We start from the raw sequence: 21,888 nt of genomic DNA on the forward strand, positions 1-21,888 counted from the left end.
GATTAAGGTCCTTTTAATGCAGTTAAAGTGGCGCTAGGCCTGGACTTGACTTGAAGCAGGGCTTGGACTGAGACACACAGTGACTGTACGTTGTTGACAGCCGATCTTGGTGAGGAGATAGAAGGGAATAATCCCAACTGTGAATTGTCCAACCTACACCGGTTTAAATATAAAGTGTTGATGAGTCACCGGTGAGCCGGGAAGACGTGCTTCCTAAAGGAGACTTTGGCAACCCATGGCTTCGCACCCACCACATGTATTAGCATTAGCATCTCAGCTTAGCAATAGCACCACAGCTCACATTAGCTCGTCAAGAAGGACCCTTGTGCAGTCCAAAAAATGTATGATAAATATGTTCCCAGAAACTAATCGTATATGCTGCATTTCAAATACTGAAAAATGGCGGGTGTAAGAGGCTGATGTCATTTTGCCTGGAATGTCGATGTCATTTAGTGTAACATCAAGCTGAGGTCATTGTGTTTTACATCAAGCTGAAGTGGTCAGGACCCAGTGTAATTTACCTGAGTGCTCGTATAGTGGTCCGCAGGTCTCTGAGCTGAAGAGGAGGAGGAAGAGGCGGATGAGGAGAAGGGGGATGGGGCACCAGGTTGAACGGGTCCATCTATGGGGGAACAGGGGTCCCCACTCCCAGGGCTCTCTAAGCAGAGGAGAAACAGGACGTTAAGACCAGTCATACAATGCACTTACTGACTGTTGAGGGTTAATGATCATTGTAAGTAAACAACTGCACTAGAAAATGTACATTTCCCCCCCTAAAAATTGATGAATTAACGTGAAAAAACATAGAAATGTTGCTCTAAATTGTTTTAAAAGGTACCTAAAAACGATATGGTTAAAGTGGCAATAATGTAGATCTCTGTTTACACACACAAGTGAGTTCAAGAGCGAGGCTGTTGCGGTAGCTCTGCCTACCCCGGTAGTACAACCACTACCAATCGCCCGACTAATCGACATTCACAATACTTAAACTGCAAAGGCTTTCCTCGGTTGGCCATAGGCTCAACCATCCTGTACTCACTCACCAATAGATAGTGACTTTATTGGCGGAACTATTTCAATGAAAAACGTTGGCGGTCGTTGCCCTTGCCACTTTAAGATCTTGCAGACAACCCTTCTCCGAAACGAGCGAGCATCAGACGCGCCATCATGAGGCTGACCTGCGAGCGCTGGCGGCCCCGCTCGGGCCCTGCTTGGGGCTGCGGCTGCCGCTGAAGCTGTGACCGGGGCTCTGGCTCCACGACCTGGCCCGGCCCGGCTCCACCTGCTGCTCCCCCTGCTGCACCCCCGAGCCCCGCCGCTGGCTCCACGACTTCACCCTCTCCCTGGGGGTCCGGGCCGCGGCCAGGCCCGGGAAGCTGGGGCTGGGGCTGGGGCTGGGGCTGGGGCTGGGGCTGGGGGTGGGAACGGGGCTGGGGGTGGGGGTGGGGGCCGCGACCGGAACCAGGACAGGGATGGGGACGTGGTTCTGGTTGTGGTTGTGGTGAGGGCTGGGGTGCTGGGTGGTGAGGGCCTGGGCCACATTATGCTGCAGCATGCTGAGACAATCCCCCAGGCAGCTGAGGGTGGCCGCCGACGTAGCCTTCAGGAGCAGCAGGTCCTGCCCTCAGGAAGAGGGGGGGGGGGGGGGGGGGGGGGGCACGGACACAGACAAGACACACAGACGCACAGACACACAGACACAGACAAGACACACAGACACAGACAAGACACAGACAAGACACACAGACACACAGACACAGACAAGAAACACAGACAGACAGACACAGACACACAGATAAGAGTGAGCAAGGGAGAGCAATGGGGGACACGGTTACAGCTTGGCAACACAACATTGCCATCAGTATTCAGAAGGACCACTTTACCCAGACGTTTCATGTCCCATCCGGGAACCAAACACACAGATGGTCTCGGTGATTTATTTTTCAAGCTCTTTCCAAATACTTTAAAATAACTATTAATTATTTTTTTTCCCCATAAATGCATGTCATTGTGGACTACAATTGCCATCTCATGGTCGGTTTCTCATTACCATTTAGCAATGACCTAATTGGCACTATTAAATAGTAATAGCTCACCGATAAGTAATAGCAAATTGACATTCGCAATTAAAAAACTAGTAGAGAAAGCACACATTGGATTTGGTTTGAATGTCAATTGCCAGTGACTGCACCCTACTCTACAAGTGGTCCATTGCCGTGGCAACGATGATACTGTCCATGATCTGTGTTGCTAGGCAGGTGTCCTACCTCATCCAGAGAGGAGAGGGGTCCCCCGCGGGGGGGCAGGGATTCAATGGAGTTCACCAGGTTCTTCTGCTGACCTGCCACCTGGTTCATCACCTATACACAGGACATGGACACGTGTTATGTACGTAGAGACATAACCAGGGCGGGAGGACAGAGACTGACAGAGAGACATGTATGGTGTAAGGACAGAGACAGAGAGACCTACAGAGGGTGTAAGGACAGAGACAGAGACCTAGAGAGGGTGTAAGGACAGAGACAGACAGAGAGACGTAGAGAGGGTGTAAGGACAGAGACAGAGAGACCTAGAGAGGGTGTAAGGACAAAGACAGAGACCTAGAGAGGGTGTAAGGACAGAGACAGAGAGACCTACAGAGGGTATAAGGACAAAGACAGAGAGACCTAGAGAGGGTGTAAGGACAGAGAAAGACAGAGAGACGTAGAGAGGTTGTAAGGACAGAGACAGAGACCTAGAGAGGGTGTAAGGACAGAGAAAGACAGAGAGACGTAGAGAGGGTGTAAGGACAGAGACAGAGACCTAGAGAGGGTGTAAGGACAGAGACAGAGACCTCGAGAGGGTGTAAGGACAGAGAAAGACAGAGAGACGTAGAGAGGGTGTAAGGACAGAGACAGAGACCTAGAGAGGGTGTAAGGACAGAGAAAGACAGAGAGACGTAGAGAGGGTGTAAGGACAGAGACAGAGAGACCTAGAGAGGGTGTAAGGACAGAGACAGAGACCTAGAGAGGGTGTAAGGACAGAGAAAGACAGAGAGACGTAGAGAGGTTGTAAGGACAGAGACCTAGAGAGGGTGTAAAGACAGAGAAAGACAGAGAGACGTAGAGAGGGTGTAAGGACAGAGACAGAGAGACCTAGAGAGGGTGTAAGGACAGAGACAGAGACCTAGAGAGGGTGTAAGGACAGAGACAGAGACCTAGAGAGGGTGTAAGGACAGAGAAAGACAGGGAGACGTAGAGAGGGTGCAAGGACAGAGACGCAAAGAGAGCTACAGCTACAGCAATAAGATAGAAAGGACATTCAAATGTTGATTTTCTGAATGAGAGTACATTCTACTACTAAGTCGATTTGTTTGTTAATTTGCATTTCAAAGACAGCTTAAAGCATTTTGTCCAAAAAAAACTCATCCTCTCCATCCTGTAATCCGGATACATATGCACAGACACTAGCTGGTATAGTGAAGCAGGCCTGCAACAATGCAGAGAGACTAAACACACAGCATTCACATATGCTCTGAACATGTCAGACAGCCTTCTGATCAATGTTTGTGCTGATCAATCTGTGAATAATGACAGACTTCAGTCTGTTAGCCTTGTAAAGATTTTAAAGAAAAAACACTGTTCTCTTTCACGGCTGCCGATTCTGCGTCACACACCTTGATACCGAATTTTTTTAACAAAAGAATTCAGCAAGCAGATAGTATTCGGCGCGTCTAATTTATCTGTATTAGACACATTACACATCTTTTGAACTGCTTCCATGGGTCTTATTCATTATCCTAATAAATTGAATTATGTGTATTGAAGATGACGGAGGCCAGACCAAATGTTATTATCCTGTTTTGTATTTTTGTGACTATCACAGCATGGGATTGTGGCTCATGCAGTAAGTGAGACTTAGCAATACTTGGATGGGATACTAAGCACTGCTTTGGTAGCGTCTCTCATTAGGGGGCCTGGGGCGGGAGGGACGGTGGCGACTCAGCGGAGGGGAACCAGCGGTCACTAGAACAGCGTTGTGATTATATAAGGAAGTATAACCGCGGCTGTGCGGACAGACACTGCTGAAGGTCCACGTGGAGGCTAAGAGTCTGTGTGCTGCTCCGTGTGCCAGGGTGATTCCCGAGGGGGTCCCCCTCAAATGGCCATCCTAGAATACATCTCTCCTCCGGTTGTTCAGCACCGCCCTGGGACCGAGGACCAATCATAGAGGGATGAAGAGATTGGAGGCGGATAAGGAATAGAATATTGAATATATTGAGGAGAATGCTGCAACAATGCATCAGAGCATCACACATGCCCATGCACACACACACACACACATACACGCTGCACGCACGCACACACACACACACACGGTAATTATAATTGACACAACCATGTCAGTTCTAATTGTAGATTGCAGACCAGTGGGATATCAAGTCTTATCTAGGAAAACGGAATGAGGGGAGCTGGGATAGGCTGCATCTCGGAGTTTCTCGCTCACATACTCGCAACACCAACACAAATACTGTTGGTGTATAAGCACCCCCAACACACACACACACACACACACACACACACACACACACACACCAACTCACACACACACACACACACACACACCAACTCACACACACACACACACACACACACACACACACACACACACACACACACACACACACACACACACACACACACACACACACACACACACACACAGAGAGACTCAGTTAACATAAACGCACAATATCACTCTTAAACACACACACACACACACACACACACACACACACACACACACACACACACACACACACACACACACACACACACACACACACACAAACACACACACACACAGACTCAGTTAACATGTCCAGGCTGGCTCTCCCTCTACACACGCTCTAACAGTGCTAGCACTAGCTAGATCGTGTCTCTCCTCCACAAGTGCTGCTCCCAGGGGACGGTGAGTCATCAGCTCTCAACAGCTCCACAGCGATGAGAGCAGCTAGCGTTTAGCTCACCGGCGCCCCCCCAACCCATTCTGTTTCTTGCCTCCTTTTGAATCATCTTCCAATCGTGTTTTAACCAGGAGGAACATCAGCCATCCCTTCTTTTTCTTTTCATTTTTGTTCTCTGTGAAGTGAATTAAAGTAACATAAAAGGGAGTGTGTGGCCTGTGTCGTCATGCCGCAGAACATGCCGCAAGACGTCAAATTAATTATAAACATACAATCCATTCTACCATTTCCATTAAAGCTTTGCTTCACTGGATATCATCCATCATGTCCTTTGTCTGTTTTTCTTAACCGTAAGCAGAACCATAACCTGTTTTATAAGTCCAGCAAACCAATAGCATGGTCAACCGTATAATTGTTATTTTTCAGATTTAACACAGAATCTAAATTTAATTGGTAAAAATAAAGTCAATGTGTCATTTCATTGTTTGTGTCACATTGTTTTGCATTGCAGTCACGTGTATCGACAGATATAAAGAGGACAGATATATATATATACCTGACGCAGGATCTTTACTTATTTTCTTACTTTTATCCATCCTGCAGTGTTCCCTGTAAGGCAGAGTTATACAAAGCAGTATAATACGACTCCTATATCCTCAGTAGAGCAGTGTCTTGGTGCACACACACACACACACACACACACACACACACACACACACACACACACACACACACACACACACACACACACACACACACACACACACACACACACACACAACACATATAAACACACAAACACACACACGTAACCTCCGGGGAAGAGAGGCTTGCCTTCTCTCCTTGCAAGGAGATGTTTCTTTCTTTACTGCAAACTCTCACCGTTGCTCTCAAGTTTAAGTGCTTCACAAGGCTCTTTCCTTCCCTGCTCTCTAAAGTAGAAATGAGGAGAGAAACCTGGGTCTCTCTCTCTCACTCTCTCCCTCCAACTCCCTCCCTCTCTGCCTCGCACTTTAGCTTCTCTCCCCATCTTCCCCCTCCCCTTCTTCCCATCATATATAAATAGCACAAGACACCAAATATTGCTTGTCGAGCCGTGAAAGAGTTATTGCCCTGTGGCTGTTAATAATTAGTATTATCTTAGCATGCTTAATGCATGAACAGAAAACAACAGTCTCAGTAGGCTTCTATGCTTCACTTCTGCCATTGTACTAGAGGACAATTTTATTGTCCCAATTGAATGAATGAAGAACGACAGCACTATACAGCAGGACAATCTAGTGGGAAGGTGGTTTGACTCCGCGAGGTGGTGTTCCAGCCCTAAGGTCTGCAGCCTCAAGAGGCCTTCTTGAGCAAGGTGCTTACTACAGGTAGCTGCACATTTAGGGTAGGCAACGAACAAATTAAGTACTAAGGCTTCTAATGCGTGACATACAATCGAACAAAAGCCACAAAACAACACAAAACCCTTTGAGTGTGATCTTGTCTGTGATTAAAATATATCAAATCTCTCTCTCTCTCTCTCCCTCCCTTCCACTCTCTCTCCCTCTCCCTCTTCAGCTCCCTTCCTCTCTCTCTCTCTCTGTCCCCCCCCTCCTCCCGCATTAAACCCTCATGCAGTCAACTGGGGGAGGAACAAGAGACACAACGAGACTCCAGAAACTTCTGTGCATGACTCACCAGAGCCCCAGCAGACAGGCAGATGAATCGCTCCCCAAACCTGAATGACTTAGGGAGGGAGAGGTGGGCTGTTGTGGGGATGGGGGGGCTATTAATTAATGCGTTGGAGTGAATGGCGGAACTGAGTTTGGAGACCCGAATTGATTGACTCTTAGAATAGCCTTCTTCCGGAAACAACAAATGGACAGGATGACGAATCGCTTTCAGACCTGGCAAGTCAATGTCATCACTAAATGGATAAGCTAATGATTCAGACCATTAATCACGGTCATATCTGAAACCCTGTGTGTCCTGCACGGGCCGGAACACCGGTAACTAAGATCGTTCCCCTGCACAGGGTCCCGTGACCAGCAGACATAGATCACCCCCAACACCGGAGGGGTTATATAACAAACTGACGATTCACTCCCTGATATACAATCATCACCAAAAGCTGATCCAACAGGTTGACGAATGACTGGACGAGATAGATTCCCCTTTTAAAACCTGCTGGATGACAAATGGCTCTCTCCGCTTCTTTAGCTGCTTTGAAAAAAATATCAGATCAGGTATCAACAGGAACGCACCGCTGTACGGCAGAGCCAGGGGCGTCAGCATCACAGAACCCTGACCCCACAGCCGATTCTGCCTTCCAAATCAATTTACTTCTCAGTTTAAGGAGATTTCACTTTTCCAAGCAAGATTATGTTGAGATTATGTTGAGATGTGAGATGATTCAAACATGGATTTTTCAACACAGTGTTTAAATCTTCTCCCTCCTCTATTTGAAGAGTGGGTAAAAATTTGGGAATTTCCAAAAACCTGTGATTGACAGGCAAGAGGGATCCCTGACACAAAAAGGGAAGAGATGCCCTGATTGGACAGAAATTTGCCGGAGGTAGTCTAAATGTAAATTGGCTCATAGAGGCACAGGCGACTCAAAACAAATATTCTCCCAGCATAATTCAATAACTCTGAATTGACAGACGGCCATGAGATTTCTAACAATTAATAATCAAATGAATAGCTCCTAAATTGTACCTAAATCGCCTTTAATATACCACCTGCTGCGCAAAACTTTCAAATTCATTAAATAAATTATTATAGGACACTTTTTGACGGCAAACTTTTTTATTTAATAGAGCATCAACAGAGCATACAGAGAGCAGCAACGCTGAGGTGTGTTACCATAGTGAAGAGTAAAGCATTGGCTATGGCTGAAGCCAGCCATATGTTTAGGTTATCGTTGATAATGAGACAGAATAGGATATTAGAATAGATAGGTCCAGGTAGTCTTTTAATTGTGAATGTGATATAATTAACACAGACTATTATGTTAAGTAAAAAGTGGTTCTCCAAATTTAAACAGCAATTTGTTGTTGCTCTCCCTCCAAAGTGTGTGTGTGTGTGTGTGTGTGTACCCTCAGCAAAGAAAAAATAAATAATAAACGTTTCAATGGATGAAAAACACTGCGTTGAAATCTTCTATGTTTGAATCCTCTCACATCTCAACATAATCTCCACCTTATCTCATTTAGAAAAGTAAAATTTCCCAAAACGTATCCGTGATCCATTAATCAACGATTGCTTCAAGTAAATCTAATTTTACAACTGCCATCTTGGTGTGGATTAATGTAATGCTTCTGGAAATGTTACTTCCTAAATTAACTTGTTTTTTGTTTCAATCAACCCTGCTTCCTTTCATGAAATAGAGTGGTTCCTCTCTCCTTCCCTTGCCATCCATCTCTGTCTGTCACTGTCTTCCACGTTGAGGCCAAGGCATCCATCTTTCCAGCAGCCAACCCTTCTCTCCATTTATCCTCTTCTTATTCCTCCGTGGAGCACAATTCATCTTTCTGTTTACCACCCCTCTGACAATATTATTTAGTGTCTGAAGTTTTCAACCACACAGCCAACTTAGATCTCACTTTTTTCTTATTTTTCTTTCCAATCTTCTGTCCCTCTAACTGTGCATTCCCCTTTTTTCCCTCCCTTTCCTCTACTTTGCTAATCGGCCGAGAGCGCAGAGGTCTTAAGTGCTGGCTCAGTTACGAAGTGTCCTTGTGAGTCATTGCCTGTGAAACGCGAGCCCTCGTCCTGTCTCCCTCAACCTCTCTCGCTCGCCTCGTAATTCAGAATAATGTCACTGACCGGAATATCTCCCCACCTGGCTGAACTTCTACAAGGCCAACCTGTTCATAATCATCAGCATATCTTTACACGTTAAAAGCATGCGTCTAATTTAAAAAGTTAAGCGTCATTTTGTTGTGGATTTTCTTTGTGTGTGTTTGTGTGTGCCCGGTGCATGTGTGTGGTGTCCAGTCTCACATCCAAGTGCCTGCATGTGACACTGGATGCCCGGCTCAGGGCCCTCCCACACCCAGGACCCGGTCAGACCATACACCCCGGCCCCTGCACTACACTACACCCAAACGGCTTGCTATGCCCTCACTGCAACGAGACCTCAACTGACGCTCGACAAATTATTAAATGTTTGCAGTCCTCCGCACTGAACATCAGCCGGCGGAACACCCTCACAACTCATCTGTTCAGACGCACCCGGGCCCATGAAAACCCCCCCAAAACCTCTATCTGTTGTTCTTATAAGGTAGCAGTTGAACTGAAGCAGTTTGCTTACTGAATGAATTGTCTATACACTCATGGTCTCTCTGCACCTCACTTGTAAGTCGCTTTGGACAAACGGGTAAGCCTAAATAAATGGAACGTCAATGTCATAATACACACAATGTAGCTTAGAGAATGTAGTATAAGTAAGAAGACAGTAGAAGTAGACATGAGTGTTTGTAATCATGCTAAGAGGCTTATAAAATAATGGAGGACACTCAAACACCCAGCCTTTTCAAATGGGCGCAGATAAAGACCATGGTGCCCTTCAGCACCACGGGACAGCTACAGGTGTGTGTCGTGTGTGTGTGTGTGTGTGTGTGTCGTGTGTGTGTGTGTGTGTGTGTGTGTGTGCTGTGTGTTGTGCGCGCAAGAGGATATTCATGTCCCCTTCACAATGATATTATAATATTATTATCCTTTATTAATTATTAAAAAGGTAGAGTAAACGAGGTTCCCGAGAGGTGAAATAACAGGCCAGAGGAAGGGTGATCACGGGCAGACAGGAGGACCTTCTGTTTGTTCATGCAGTTTCATTTCATCATGCAGTTTCATCACTTTCAGTAACACAGTCAAATGCTGTGTTATGAATACGGAATCTGAAACTCTCTTCAACAATGTTCACAAACATTTTGGTAGTTAAACGCATTTTCCCAGGTCGCCGACCTGATACCTGAATATCTGCATTGATTGGATAAATACAGAAGAATTGGAATGATAGAGCGATGGTGCCACACAATAAAGAAACGCAAATAAATAAGCGTGTTGTTATTCAGAATAAACACATATATATATACACATACATGCATATACACATATAAATAAAGACAGGTGTAACGATTCATTCTGTTCCATTCAATCTAATCTCCCAACACTTGGAACTCACCCCTAAGCAAGCAGCCTAAAGCTGGAGTTAACGATTTCCTGTCCTAACAGCAGGGGGGGGACATTCAGAATCAACCAAATATTTCCGTTTTGGCTGGTTTGGACAAACACAGCGAGAGCAGGACTGGTTTTCCCTCGGCTCCGCGGGGTCTCCCCCCGGTCGCCGCCTCCTCCCGGACCAAAGGCCAGCGGCGTTATTGAATTTCCTGCCCCCCCATTTAATCAAATAATGAAATAATGAATAAGCAAGCACTCATAATCTTTAGGGTGCTGATATTAATATTTGAGAAGCCCGATTCCTCTTTGTCGGGCGGGTCGGATCAATATCGAGCAGTGTAGCCGAGGGCACATCAGATTCTCCCCGCGCGGGCTGAAGGAAGGAGGACAGTAACGGCCAGTGGGAGCTCCTGTTAGCAGTAAGCCCTGAGAAAGACTCAAATCGACTACAGCCCACTTTGACACCATCGGTCCACCTATCAACTAACCCCACGACAACCAAGCTACGACCCAATCGCACTAGAGGAATGTCCCGTCAAAGCCATTCCAAACCGTACAACGAGAAACCCTGGAAGCACACAACACGGCCGGCAGACTCCAACAGTCTCAGCGGCAGCCGGTACTACGACCCCCAGGCCTGTTCAGGGTTTAACCCCGTCCCCCCTACCTCTCTGACCTCCAGTAGACCCCCGAGGAAGGGCCAGCCCAGGGTCCAGGAACACCCGACTTTCCTGCAGGTCTGGTGGGGGCTGAGGGTGCCGAGGCTACGCAGAGGGGAACCCCCAGGGCGGAGCTCCGGTCGAGGATGGAGGTGGTGGTGGTGGTGGTCGGGGGGAAGGGGAAAAGGAGCAGCGGGAGGAGGTGGAGGAGGAGGAGGAGGTTGGGGTTGGGGTTTGGAGGTGTTGCCAGGTGGAGGTGAACCCAGGTGCGGAGAACCGGGGAAGAAGCAACATGTCACCTCTGATGAGGCGACGGAGGAGGAGGGGCGAGGAAGAGGAGGAGGAGGAGGAGGAGGAGAAGAAGAGAAGCATGCTGGGAAGTTGGAGGAGGAGGAGTAAGAGGAGGAGGCAACACAACATGAGGTCTGGAAGAGATGGCTGCAGCAGCTAGAGCAGGAGGAGGTGAGGGGGGAGGTGCAGGGAGAAGGGAATAAGGAGGAGCAGGAGGCGATGCAGGGGGGGCAGGTTGGCATCAGCAGCTGCCCGAGCTGCTTTCCCCTGCCGGCATCGGACACCGTGTCACCGCACTCTGGCGCCGGCGCCGTCGCACACAAGGGCATCTTCTGCCCCAGTGCACACACACAGATACACACGCCTACACACACACACACACACAACCCTGGCACAGGGGCACTCAGTCAGCCATGCATACACTGGAGAGATACAGAAAGTTGGACAAGAGACAGAGAGAGAGAGACAGAGAGATAGAGAGACAGAGAGAGAGAGACAGAGAGAGAGAGAGACAGAGAGAGAGAGAGAGAGACAGAGAGAGACAGAGCGATAGAGAGAGAGATAGAGAGAGATAGAGAGAGAGAGACATTCGTAGCGGGAAAGCAAAAAGACGGGAAATGCAGAGATAGGAGAACAGAGTGCAGAAGAGGTGAATGTAGTGGGTTTTGAATGGAAGAGGGAGAGCGGGACTGAGGGAGAGAGGGAGAGAGAGGGAGAGAGAGGAGAGAGAGGGGAGAGAGGAGGAGGAGGGAAGAGGGGGCAGAGCGAGGGACGAGAGTCACCGAGAGATGAGACGTGCTTGGGCACAGAGCACAGAGATGAGCGGAGGAAATAAAAGCAGAAGGGAGGGGGAGGGCAGAGAAGAGAAGGGGGAGGGGGGGGGTCGTCCGGTGAGAGCCGACGCAGGGCTCGCGGAGGTGAGGCGACTGAAGGGAGAGGGCGGGCAGAGAGAGCTGCATGCAGTAAGAACATCTTGCTTGCGTAGTTTATCCGGTGGGAGCGCGCAAAAACACACAGACACACACACACACACACACACACAGACACACACACACACACACACACACACACACACACACACACACACACACACACACACACACACACACACACACACACACACACACACACACAAGCAGGAACACAAACTACTGTACTGCTGCTGTAAGGTTTAAACTTGGTAATTACAGAACATTGGAGCATTGAAGTTCCTGCTGATTGATGCTAAATGTCTGGATTGGACACCCTTATTACATTTAATTGTGTATCTTTAAATTTGCCCAAAAGGCCGATATATTACCACTGCTATCTGGAAGGTAATAGAATCTTATTATTTTAGGAATTGGTTTTCCTGTGTTTTAATATTTCCTCAAACTAAACAGGCAGACCATTATCGAACTATCACCTGGTAATTGTCAGATAATTCAGACTTGCTTGTAATAGAGATGAGGGTATTTCCCCTCAAAGAACTTGCAGAATAGTGCAAAAATGCCAAAGTCATGCTTATATACAAATTCAACTTTTACAGATAACAAAGTCGAACACGACCTTTCCCGGGTAAGCAGTTTCATATCAGATTTATATACAGCTCTTCCTATACCTTCTCCCACTTCCCTCCAGAGGCATACCACACACACACGCACACACACGCACACACACACACGCACGCACACGCACACACTCAAAGTGAAGGGGACTGGCGGTATGCAGCGCTGAGCTGACTTGATCGCTGTTTATCTGCACTCCGAGCGTCAATCATAACTTGGAAGACTCTCAGAACACATTCCGGGGGGGACTGGTAAACACTTAGAGCAAATGCGTCTCAATCAATCTTTGCTCTGACTGGTAGTCTCCCCACCATGCGCTGAATTACAGGCTAAACAGACACCAGGCTGGCAGGGGATCAGGCAGGGAAGCGAGGACTCACTCGTCAACACAGCGCTCCATTACAGAATACTGATGAGCAGATTCTAAATGTTCTCCTTCAAGCAAACATTACAAAGTGCTTGACTGGATACCAACCGCTTTACATAAAATGGTATGTTTGTTAAATGAAGAGGCCTCAGAAGATAGAGATAGAGATGGATTGAGATACAGAGAGGGGCAAAGAGAGATAGAGATAGAGAGATAGAGAGATAAACAGAGAGAGACAGTGCCAGAGCCAGAAATATCGGGGGACAGAGAGAAAGGGATCGAGAGACAGAGACAAAGAGACAGAAATGCAAATTCTGGTGTGTTTCGAGGTGAACTGTTATGGAGTCGGTTCATTGTGGATACTACCGCATCCATCAAGATGCGAATGATTTGTGGACAACACCCCCCTGCTTGTCATATGAGGGAGCGGAGCCCAACGGCGGGTTCAGCCGGATCCGAAAGACACCGCAGCAACATGATTACATTTCACCGTGAGGACGCCCGAGAGAACTGAATGAGTCACTTACGAGACAGGACAGCAAATGCAAACAGCCGCGCACACGCACGCACACATACACACGCACTCGTTTTTTTATTGAGAATCAGCAAACGCCTGGGTCATCAATTTTTCAACCATATACGCTATTTCAGTGGCTCTCTCTCCCTCTCTGTTCAGAGCAGTGGCCCACTCAGGGCAGCAGACTTTAGCTCAGCGCCTCCTTCAGGCCGGAGGTTACTGTGCCTGAGTGTCTCTGTCTTCTCCGTGTGTCACGTTGTGTTGGCTTGGGGGGGGGGGGGGGCTAACAGGAAGCCGCCACTGAGACCACTGAGGGAAAGAGACACTGAGTGACATCACCATGAAGATCGAGCCTCTCAAAGCGATCGAGCGTTAGTAAAGGACACCAGAGACCTTTAAGGATTACCACCCCTGCACTTCGAGCACATGGGCTTTCATTAGATGACTCCCTTTAAAGGTTATTACATGATATTGCCTGGATCACCTCTGATTGGCTGATACTATGTTCCAATAAAATGCTGACTACATAGCAGAATGTTGCACTGGTAAGATTTGGAGAATCAGAGACTCACTCACTCCTTTTTGCTAAGTAAACCCGTAATAAGGGACTACAATTCAGTCGCAAAATACACACAAAATACATTTCCCTGCTGCTACCATTGAAGCAGCCAGTGAGAGGCCAGACACCCAGATGGTCATCCATGGGCTGTGAAACGAGACTGTAGGCCTGCTGACAGAGCTGAGTCAGCAGGGCTGGCCGACCTTGTGAAGCCTCTCAGCGAGGAACAGGCCGGCAGAGAACATCTAACCAGCGCCATTTGGTCATTTATTCCACTGTTGTTAACTATAATGTGTGTGTCTGTGTGTACGTGTGTGTGTGTGTGTTGGATTGTGAGTGTGAGTGAATTGTGCGAATGAGTGACAGAGTGACAGAAAGAGTGGGACAGACAGACATGTGTGTGCATCTGTGAGTGTCAGTGCACATTTGCATACCTGTGTGTGTGTGTGTGTGTGTGTGTGTGTGTGTGTGTGTGTGTGTGTGTGTGTGTGTGTGTGTGTGTGTGTGTGTGTGTGTGTGTGTGTGTGTGGGTGTGTGTGTGTGTGTGTGTGCGTGTCACTTTGTTTGCATGTGTGTGTACCTTGTCGTTGGTGTCAGAGATGCGTCGGGAGCACAGCTGCAGCTGAGTCATCCAGAGCCGCTGCTCCTGAGCATCGGAGGCTGGGGGCAAAACAAACACACGCTGACATCAAATCACAACAACAACCACTGCCCTTACTTCCTGCACTACAGGAACCTCCAGCCCCTAGCCGAACCTCTAACCCCTACAGGAACCTCTATCCCCTACAGGAACCTCTAACCCCTACAGGAACCTCTAACCCCTACAGGAACCTCTAGCTTGCTGTCAAGCAAATCCAAAGTGCTGATGGTTTGTATCAACACGTCTATTATCCAATTACTTTTTTCAGATATTTTTTATTTATTCGTGTGGTGAGAGTATTTGTTGGTAAGACAAAGGGCGGCCGATGAGACGGATTGGTTGTGACACAAAGGGGGGTTAATCACAAGGATATAATTAGAACCAGCTAAACATCTAGTTGCATGAGCATTATATCAAACATTAATAAAATACATTTTCAGAGAAAAAAGCTAACCTCAGGCTACTCTATATATACGGAGGGTCTTTCTGCTAGTGTGGGCAGAGAGCAGGACCAGTGAATAAACACACATCTTCAAACAAAGCCTCCACCAGGGATCACGTTGGTCACACCCCATGCAACGGACAACACATGGAGAGATTAAATGTCACAGAGAGAAAAGGTGATGGACGAAGTTATAAAAAAAGGGACAAAGAGAATCCCCCCCAATGAAAAGGAATAGGAGGAGAGGGTAGAGGAGCCGGGGCGGCTGGGGAGGGGGGGCGGCTGGGGGAGGGGGGGCGGCTGGGGGAGGGTTTCCAGACAGGTGGATGGGTAGGACGATCCAGACCAGGGGTCGGCAACTCTAGGCACGCGTGCCACCAGTGGCACGTGGCAGCATAAATATTGGCACACAAAAATGCGGCACAATGCGGCAGCATAATCATTACTACCAATTATTTTTGCACTTTATTCTGTTTTGGGCATTTCCTCCCAGTGCAAATATGTTTAAATGAGTTACTGAAAGCAGTGTTCAGAAATGTTGATGCATGTGGATTGTGGACTATATGGAAATAATACAATTCCAGACCTTCTGGAAATGTTTTTGGTCACAGTGTCGTAATTCAGCTTAATATTTAATATATTGTTGCTTAAGGCACACTCATTAACGAGAAAATTTCAAACTGCCGCTGCATGTTGAAAAGGTTGCTGACCCCTGATCCAGACAGACACAGCTGGAGGAAGCTGACCCCTCCGGTCGACCCACCAGACCATTGTGATTGGTAGTCGGGTTCTGCAAACCCCTGTATACCGAAACCCTCTGAGGCGCTAAGGCACACATGCACGAGTGTGTGTGTGCACTTGCACATGCACTTCCTGTCCCTCTCTATCAATGTCAATCATGCAGTCGTTTCAATTGAGTCTCAAGAAGTGATTGATTGAAGTATTTTAGACTGAATATGAATGGGTGTCACACAGTGTCCCTAACTGTCAGTGAAAGACCACATTCTTATTTGCGCTGATTGAATGTGATGAAATATATAGTTATTAATAGCTGATATCTTATGAACTGACATTGATTATGTGTGTGTGTGTGTGTGTGTGTGTGTGTGTGTGTGTGTGTGTGTGTGTGTGTGTGTGTGTGTGTGTGTGTGTGTGTGTGTGTGTGTGTGTGTGTGTGTGTGTGTGTGTGTGTGTGTGTGTGTGTGGTGTGAGTATGTACAAGTGTCTGTCTCACACTAACACACACACACACACACACACACACACACACACACACACACACACACACACACACACCACACACACACACACACACACACACACAAGATGGGTACACACAGACAAACACATTGACAAACACACGCACAAACACACACACTAACAAATTCTGCCAATTAAAAGTTGGCGACACCAACATTTCCTTGCATGTTACCATATTGTCAGAAGACGAACCAAGCAGTAGCTGTGATGTACATAGTACCTCACTATACCACTTCTCACTGTAAGCTTCAGGGTGAATCCAACCCTAGCCTGCTGTTACTGTCCCTTCAGACGCACACACACACACACACACACACACACACACACACACACACACACACACAGACACACACACACACACATACAATAATTTTAACGCCCAAACACAGACACACACACACAAACACAGACAAGCACATCGAGAGACGCTGAGGTGTGATTGTGTGAACAGGTATGTGACGCACATTGTGGGCTGCAGGAGCTAGATCCCACCCCAATCAGGTTATCTTTATCTTTAGTGTTAAGAGGCTGTTAGGAATCACAATTAGTTATATGAAATGAGGATGATGATGTTGTTGCAGTTTTAAGTTGCCGCTAATTAATTGATTATAAATTAGTATTTAGGTTTCAAACTAATATGTTTGCCCTCGTAATGTGCTGGCACCACTTTCATGAAATGTGACCTTTTTTTTCTTTCTTCATCTCGTGAATCGAGTTTGGTTTGAGACTATAGGATTAACCCTAACCCTCTTCTCCGAGGCAGAGCTAGTTGACTTCCCCGCCGTCCACAACAGTTCGTCCTCATCATCACAGATCCTCTGCCCACTACACCACCGCCTCACCTCTGAGCTTGTAGACGTCCCCGTTGACGGAGAAGACGGTGAACATGAAGGGGAACTCCTCACAGGAGACCACCGAGGCGCCTAGGAGCGGCAGGGACCCCCGGGGTGGCCGCTGGCTACGGCAGGACTCATTCAGGAAGTAGAGGAGGTGACTCCTCTCCTGGTTCAACACAAAGTACCTGCAGGGGAAGAACCCAGGGGCAGAGATGAGGAGCTGCTGGTGACGGGGAACCGCAGACGGGAGGGAGATGTAGGACAACAGCAACCACTGGAGTTCTACCAGCCGTTCCAAATCTGGAACTAGAAACACGGATATGGAACTGGATGTAAATGTTGCCAACAGTGCCTCCTCCTTGCCAAGAAACATATTTGTCCGGTTGACTTTATTTTTTTCTCTAGCGATGGGAAAAGAAATATGAGAACAATTTTGGGGGATATACTGTAGAAGAAAGCAATATTGTGGAACATTGTCCTAGAGGTGTAGAGCTGGCAGTCAACGATCATTAAAGCTAGGAGAACATCCATCAGGGGGAATTGGTGGAATTGAGTGCGCGCGCTCTCTCTCTCTCTCTCTCTCTCTCTCTCTCTCTCTCTCTCTCTCTCTCTCTCTCTCTCTCTCTCTCTCTCTCTCTCTCTCTCTCTCTCTCTCTCTCTCTCTCTCTCTCTCTCTCTCTCTCTCTCTCTCTCTCTCTCTCTCTCTCTCTCTCTCTCTCTCTCTCCCCCTTGCCTTGATGAGAGATTGTGGAGCGTTCTTATTTCATTGCATGGTGTACCACGTTTGGAAGCAGCTACAGGCAAAAGAGTGTGAATCTTGGTTCGCCATGTATCCATGTGGTGGAGGAGGAGAAGGAGGTGGAGGAGGAAGAGAAGGTGGAGGAGGGAGAAAGAAAAAGAGAGAATGAGAGAGAAAGAGGGAGAAAGAGAACGAGAGAGATGGTGACTGAGTGCACACATGGGAGTGAGAGAAGGAGAGAGAGAGAATGAGGGAGAGAGAAGGGAGATCGCAATGAATAATTTAAATCTCTGTTTTCACAGAGCAATCAACCCCTTTTTTAGTCCATCAGCATTCCCATGCAACTGTAATGTACAGATTATAATACTAGAAGAGTGGAGTGTCATATAGTCAGTGTGTATACAGGGATACCACTATGTGTGTGTGTGTGTGTGTGTGTGTGTGTGTGTGTGTGTGTGTGTGTGTGTGTGTGTGTGTGTGTGTGTGTGTGTGTGTGTGTGTGTGTTTGTATAAGTCATTTATATACAAAAAATATGTTTTGCAAACGTACATTTAAAAATGCACACTGAATTTCTAGGTTAGTTGTTGCTTGCATTCATGGAAAATGTGTGCCTGCTGCCCCCCCAGGCTGTGAATCAGTGACCTCATCCTCTCCATCATGCAAGCTGTAGAGACTGAACCTGCAGCCACCTCCCAACCCTGACCTGGTGTTAATCCCTCCCCCACCACTCACGGGAGGAAAAACTCTCTATAGTGAGGGGCTACACTCGATATACAGGAATATTCACATAGATCCCAAAACGTGCAGGCGGGTTGGGTGGGAATGGGAGGAACACAGAGACACATACACACACACACCACACACACACACACACACACAAACACACACACACACACACACACACACACACACACACACACACACACACACACACACACACACACACAGTATATCAAATATGTAGACACTCAAAAAACAAAAACACACACAAACAAGAACACACGCAAACACAAAACACACACACACACACACACACACAAACAACACCACCACAAACACGCACACCAAACAAGAACAGCAACACACGCACACACCACACACCACACACACACACACACAAACACACACACACACACACACACACACACACACACACACACACACATACAAATATAATAGAAAAACACACAGACAAGCTAAGAGATGAATAACAAGTAAGCGGGGAGAAAGAATGAGATAAAACAAGAACCAGGGAGAGAAGCGGGTTGAAGAAAATCACAGGAGATAAAAATAGGTGGGAGAAAAAGGGGAGAAGTGTTTCCGAAGAGTGTTTGATGTGAGTAAAACAGATTTTGTCACCAGCCAAGAGCTTGAAGCAGGGAAAGCAGAACACGCAGACAGCGTGACAAACAGAGATGTCTTCCGAGATTGGACCTAGAGACTTGTGGAGTGGACACAAAGGCCGCCAACAACACTGACCTACTTCACACTTCGTGGCACGACCGAACCATAACAACGGTGAAACTCCCAACATAATCTCAATATTCTTCCATCCATCTAATGCATTATTTATTATATTCATGAGTTTTGAAGGCAGAGTGTTGAACCAATAGCGTGCCCCGGTAGCGTGCCCCTTCCTCAGTGCTGCGGCAGTTGACTGTATCAAGCACTGACGGGGTTGGGGCTGGTGGTTTCACATCATCTGGGAGGCACTTCCTGCCTCTCAGATGACGTGCTCACACGTTTACCGCTACACTATGTAACCCTGTCCTTCTCCGCCAGGCACATCGATTACACCTTCCGGGGATGACATCGTTAGATCAAAGACGCAAGTCGACCGACTGCCAAAAAACGAGAGCAGTTTCGGAGAACAGCCTTTCCCTTGGCCAACTCGCCGTCAAGCTCCTCTTTATGACAAAACAACAAACAAACAGAGGAACACAGCTTCCCGTGTGGCAGAGAGGAGAACTAATTAAGCTGCAAATATCGAAGAGAGCATCCAGCCCTTTCTCTGTCTCCCCCTCTTTTGGTTCTGACAGAATGGGGAATTAAAGTTGGGAGCTGGTGACAGAATTGAGATATGTTGCGATGGCTTCAATATTAATACTGTAGAAGCGAGAGAGAGCTCATGCATAGGCAGAACTCTACATCACATCTGCCCCTTAACACACACACTGTACAGCTAGGTCTTTCAGTGTGGGTGCGTGTGTGCATATCTGTGTGTGTGTGTGTGTGTGTGTGTGTGTGTGTGTGTGTGTGTGTGTGTGTGTGTGTGTGTGTGTGTGTGTGTGTGTGTGTGTGTGTGTGTGTGTGTGTGTGTGTGTGTGTGTACCACGAGCGATCACAAATGTGATCATGGAGCTCATTACACGTCTGGATGGTCTTCCAATCGATCCAGTAGGACAGTGTGGGTGGGTGGGGGGGGGGGGGGGGGGGGGGGGTGGGTGGGGGGGGAGGGGGAGGAGAGGAGAAGAGGGGAGAGAAGAGTGGGAGAATAGGAGAATAGGAATAGGAGTTAGGAAGGAGAGGAAGGAGAGGGAGGAGAGGAGATGGGGAGTAGAGAAGAGGAGGGGAGGAGAGGAGATAGGGAGGGGAGCAGAGAAAAGGAGGGGAGGAGATTAAAGTTGGAGGGGGAGGAGAGGAGGGGGAGGGACGCGTGGGTGTACAGGAGTAGTGCAGGGGGTTTCCTGCCCGAGTGGATGACTCATTCAGTGATTCTCATTCAAACACACACGCACACACGCACCATCACACGCGCGCACACAAACGCGGACACACTCGCACACATCCGCCCCGGCATCTATAAGACGCACCAATGCCCAATGCCCTCTTCCCTTCGGCTTCCCAAATGAACGACTAGACGGCTGAGCTCGTGAAATCTGATTGATGGGACTGGAAGATGATTGGAATGAACACGTGGCTGGATAAATGCATGTCCAGGAAGTTATACCACTAGGCTAGTCCAGCGACACATCAATAACCATTAGCTTGCATGAGAAAATAACTTTGCATATGATTGATTGACTTGTTTTCTAATCTGAGGAGTCACAATAGCAGGTGAAATAATAATAAATAAATAAAATGCAAAGTAACAACATTCAATATCCCAGACTAAAATAGTATCAGCTAAAACCTGTGCGGCTACATTGACTTGTTGGTAGTTGAGTAAAACATAAGAAATATAATACAAGAAGCACATCAAAGAAAGATGAAACTCAAGCTGCAAGAACATCCCACCTGTTCTGCCAGCCTTGGAGCAGGTTTGTGTATTTCCTGAGCACGCCTTCCAGGAGCCGCTCACTGCGGACCTGGTGAAGCTGAGGAGGACCGGGGCCAGCGTCACCGTCTTGCGCACCTCTGGACAGCCCTCCCTGGACACCACCTGCGGCCGGGCCGCCCGCCTTGCCGTCCCCCACCGGACTCCCGGTCCGCCCGGTCCACACCTGCTGCCGTCCCGCCGCAGAGCTCCCGTGACGCGCGGAACGGTTCATGTCTGTGGCGACAGATCCCAGTGGCTCTCCTGCACCCCCAGGGTCCACTGCAGAACGTCTGTGTGGAAGTAGGAACAGCGGCAAACAGAGTAGAGAGAGTGCAGCAGGAGGAGGGGAACACGACGCTCATTCAGCGGCGATGCACATCAAAGTGATGGTGGCGCGAGTTAAAGACAAAAGCTGACAGAGAAACAACAAATAGACCCTTTGGAAATGTTGACAGAGGGAGGGTATATTCCGACTGTGTCCTCGCTGCGGTGTACACTAGCTCCCTTTCTCTGACGTTATTGCGTTTTTGTTTTGGAAATCCCGGGTTGGTCACTCCCCCCAATAACTCGGGACACGCCCCCTCCTTGTAAGGAATGCAGCATCTTAGATGATGTCATCTTCAGCTACTCCTTGGTTAGGGTTTGATCCCGTCATCTCGA

General features: G+C 47.8%; 1 protein-coding gene across 1 annotated transcript; it reads right to left on the reverse strand.

The window, feature by feature from the left end:
* Positions 1-622: 622 nt before the first annotated feature.
* LOC115553847 (oxysterol-binding protein-related protein 10-like) lies at positions 623-21,758 on the reverse strand. The gene is made up of 7 exons (XM_030370371.1): positions 21,207-21,758; positions 17,236-17,414; positions 14,632-14,711; positions 2,268-2,360; positions 1,432-1,618; positions 1,179-1,297; positions 623-658 (listed from the first exon to the last, which is right to left on the reverse strand). The coding sequence occupies exons 1-7, from the start codon at positions 21,458-21,460 to the stop codon at positions 623-625; spliced, it is 948 nt and encodes a 315-aa protein (XP_030226231.1). The 5' UTR covers positions 21,461-21,758.
* Positions 21,759-21,888: the final 130 nt, after the last annotated feature.

This window comes from Gadus morhua, chromosome 11 (genome assembly GCF_902167405.1).
Source record: "Gadus morhua chromosome 11, gadMor3.0, whole genome shotgun sequence".
Lineage (NCBI taxonomy): Eukaryota > Metazoa > Chordata > Actinopteri > Gadiformes > Gadidae > Gadus > Gadus morhua.

What these genes read in the sequence shown, in the direction of transcription:
- LOC115553847 (XM_030370371.1), bottom strand. Translation starts at nt 21,460, where the DNA reads ATGAACCGTTCCGCGCGTCACGGGAGCTCTGCGGCGGGACGGCAGCAG. An exon ending in GGCCCCCACCCCCACCCCCA is followed by an intron (nt 1,298 to 1,431) that starts GCCCCGTTCCCA and finishes TCGGGGGTGCAG; the next exon opens with CAGGGGGAGCAGCAGGTGGA. An exon ending in GGGGCCGCCAGCGCTCGCAG is followed by an intron (nt 659 to 1,178) that starts GTCAGCCTCATG and finishes TCCTCTGCTTAG; the next exon opens with AGAGCCCTGGGAGTGGGGAC.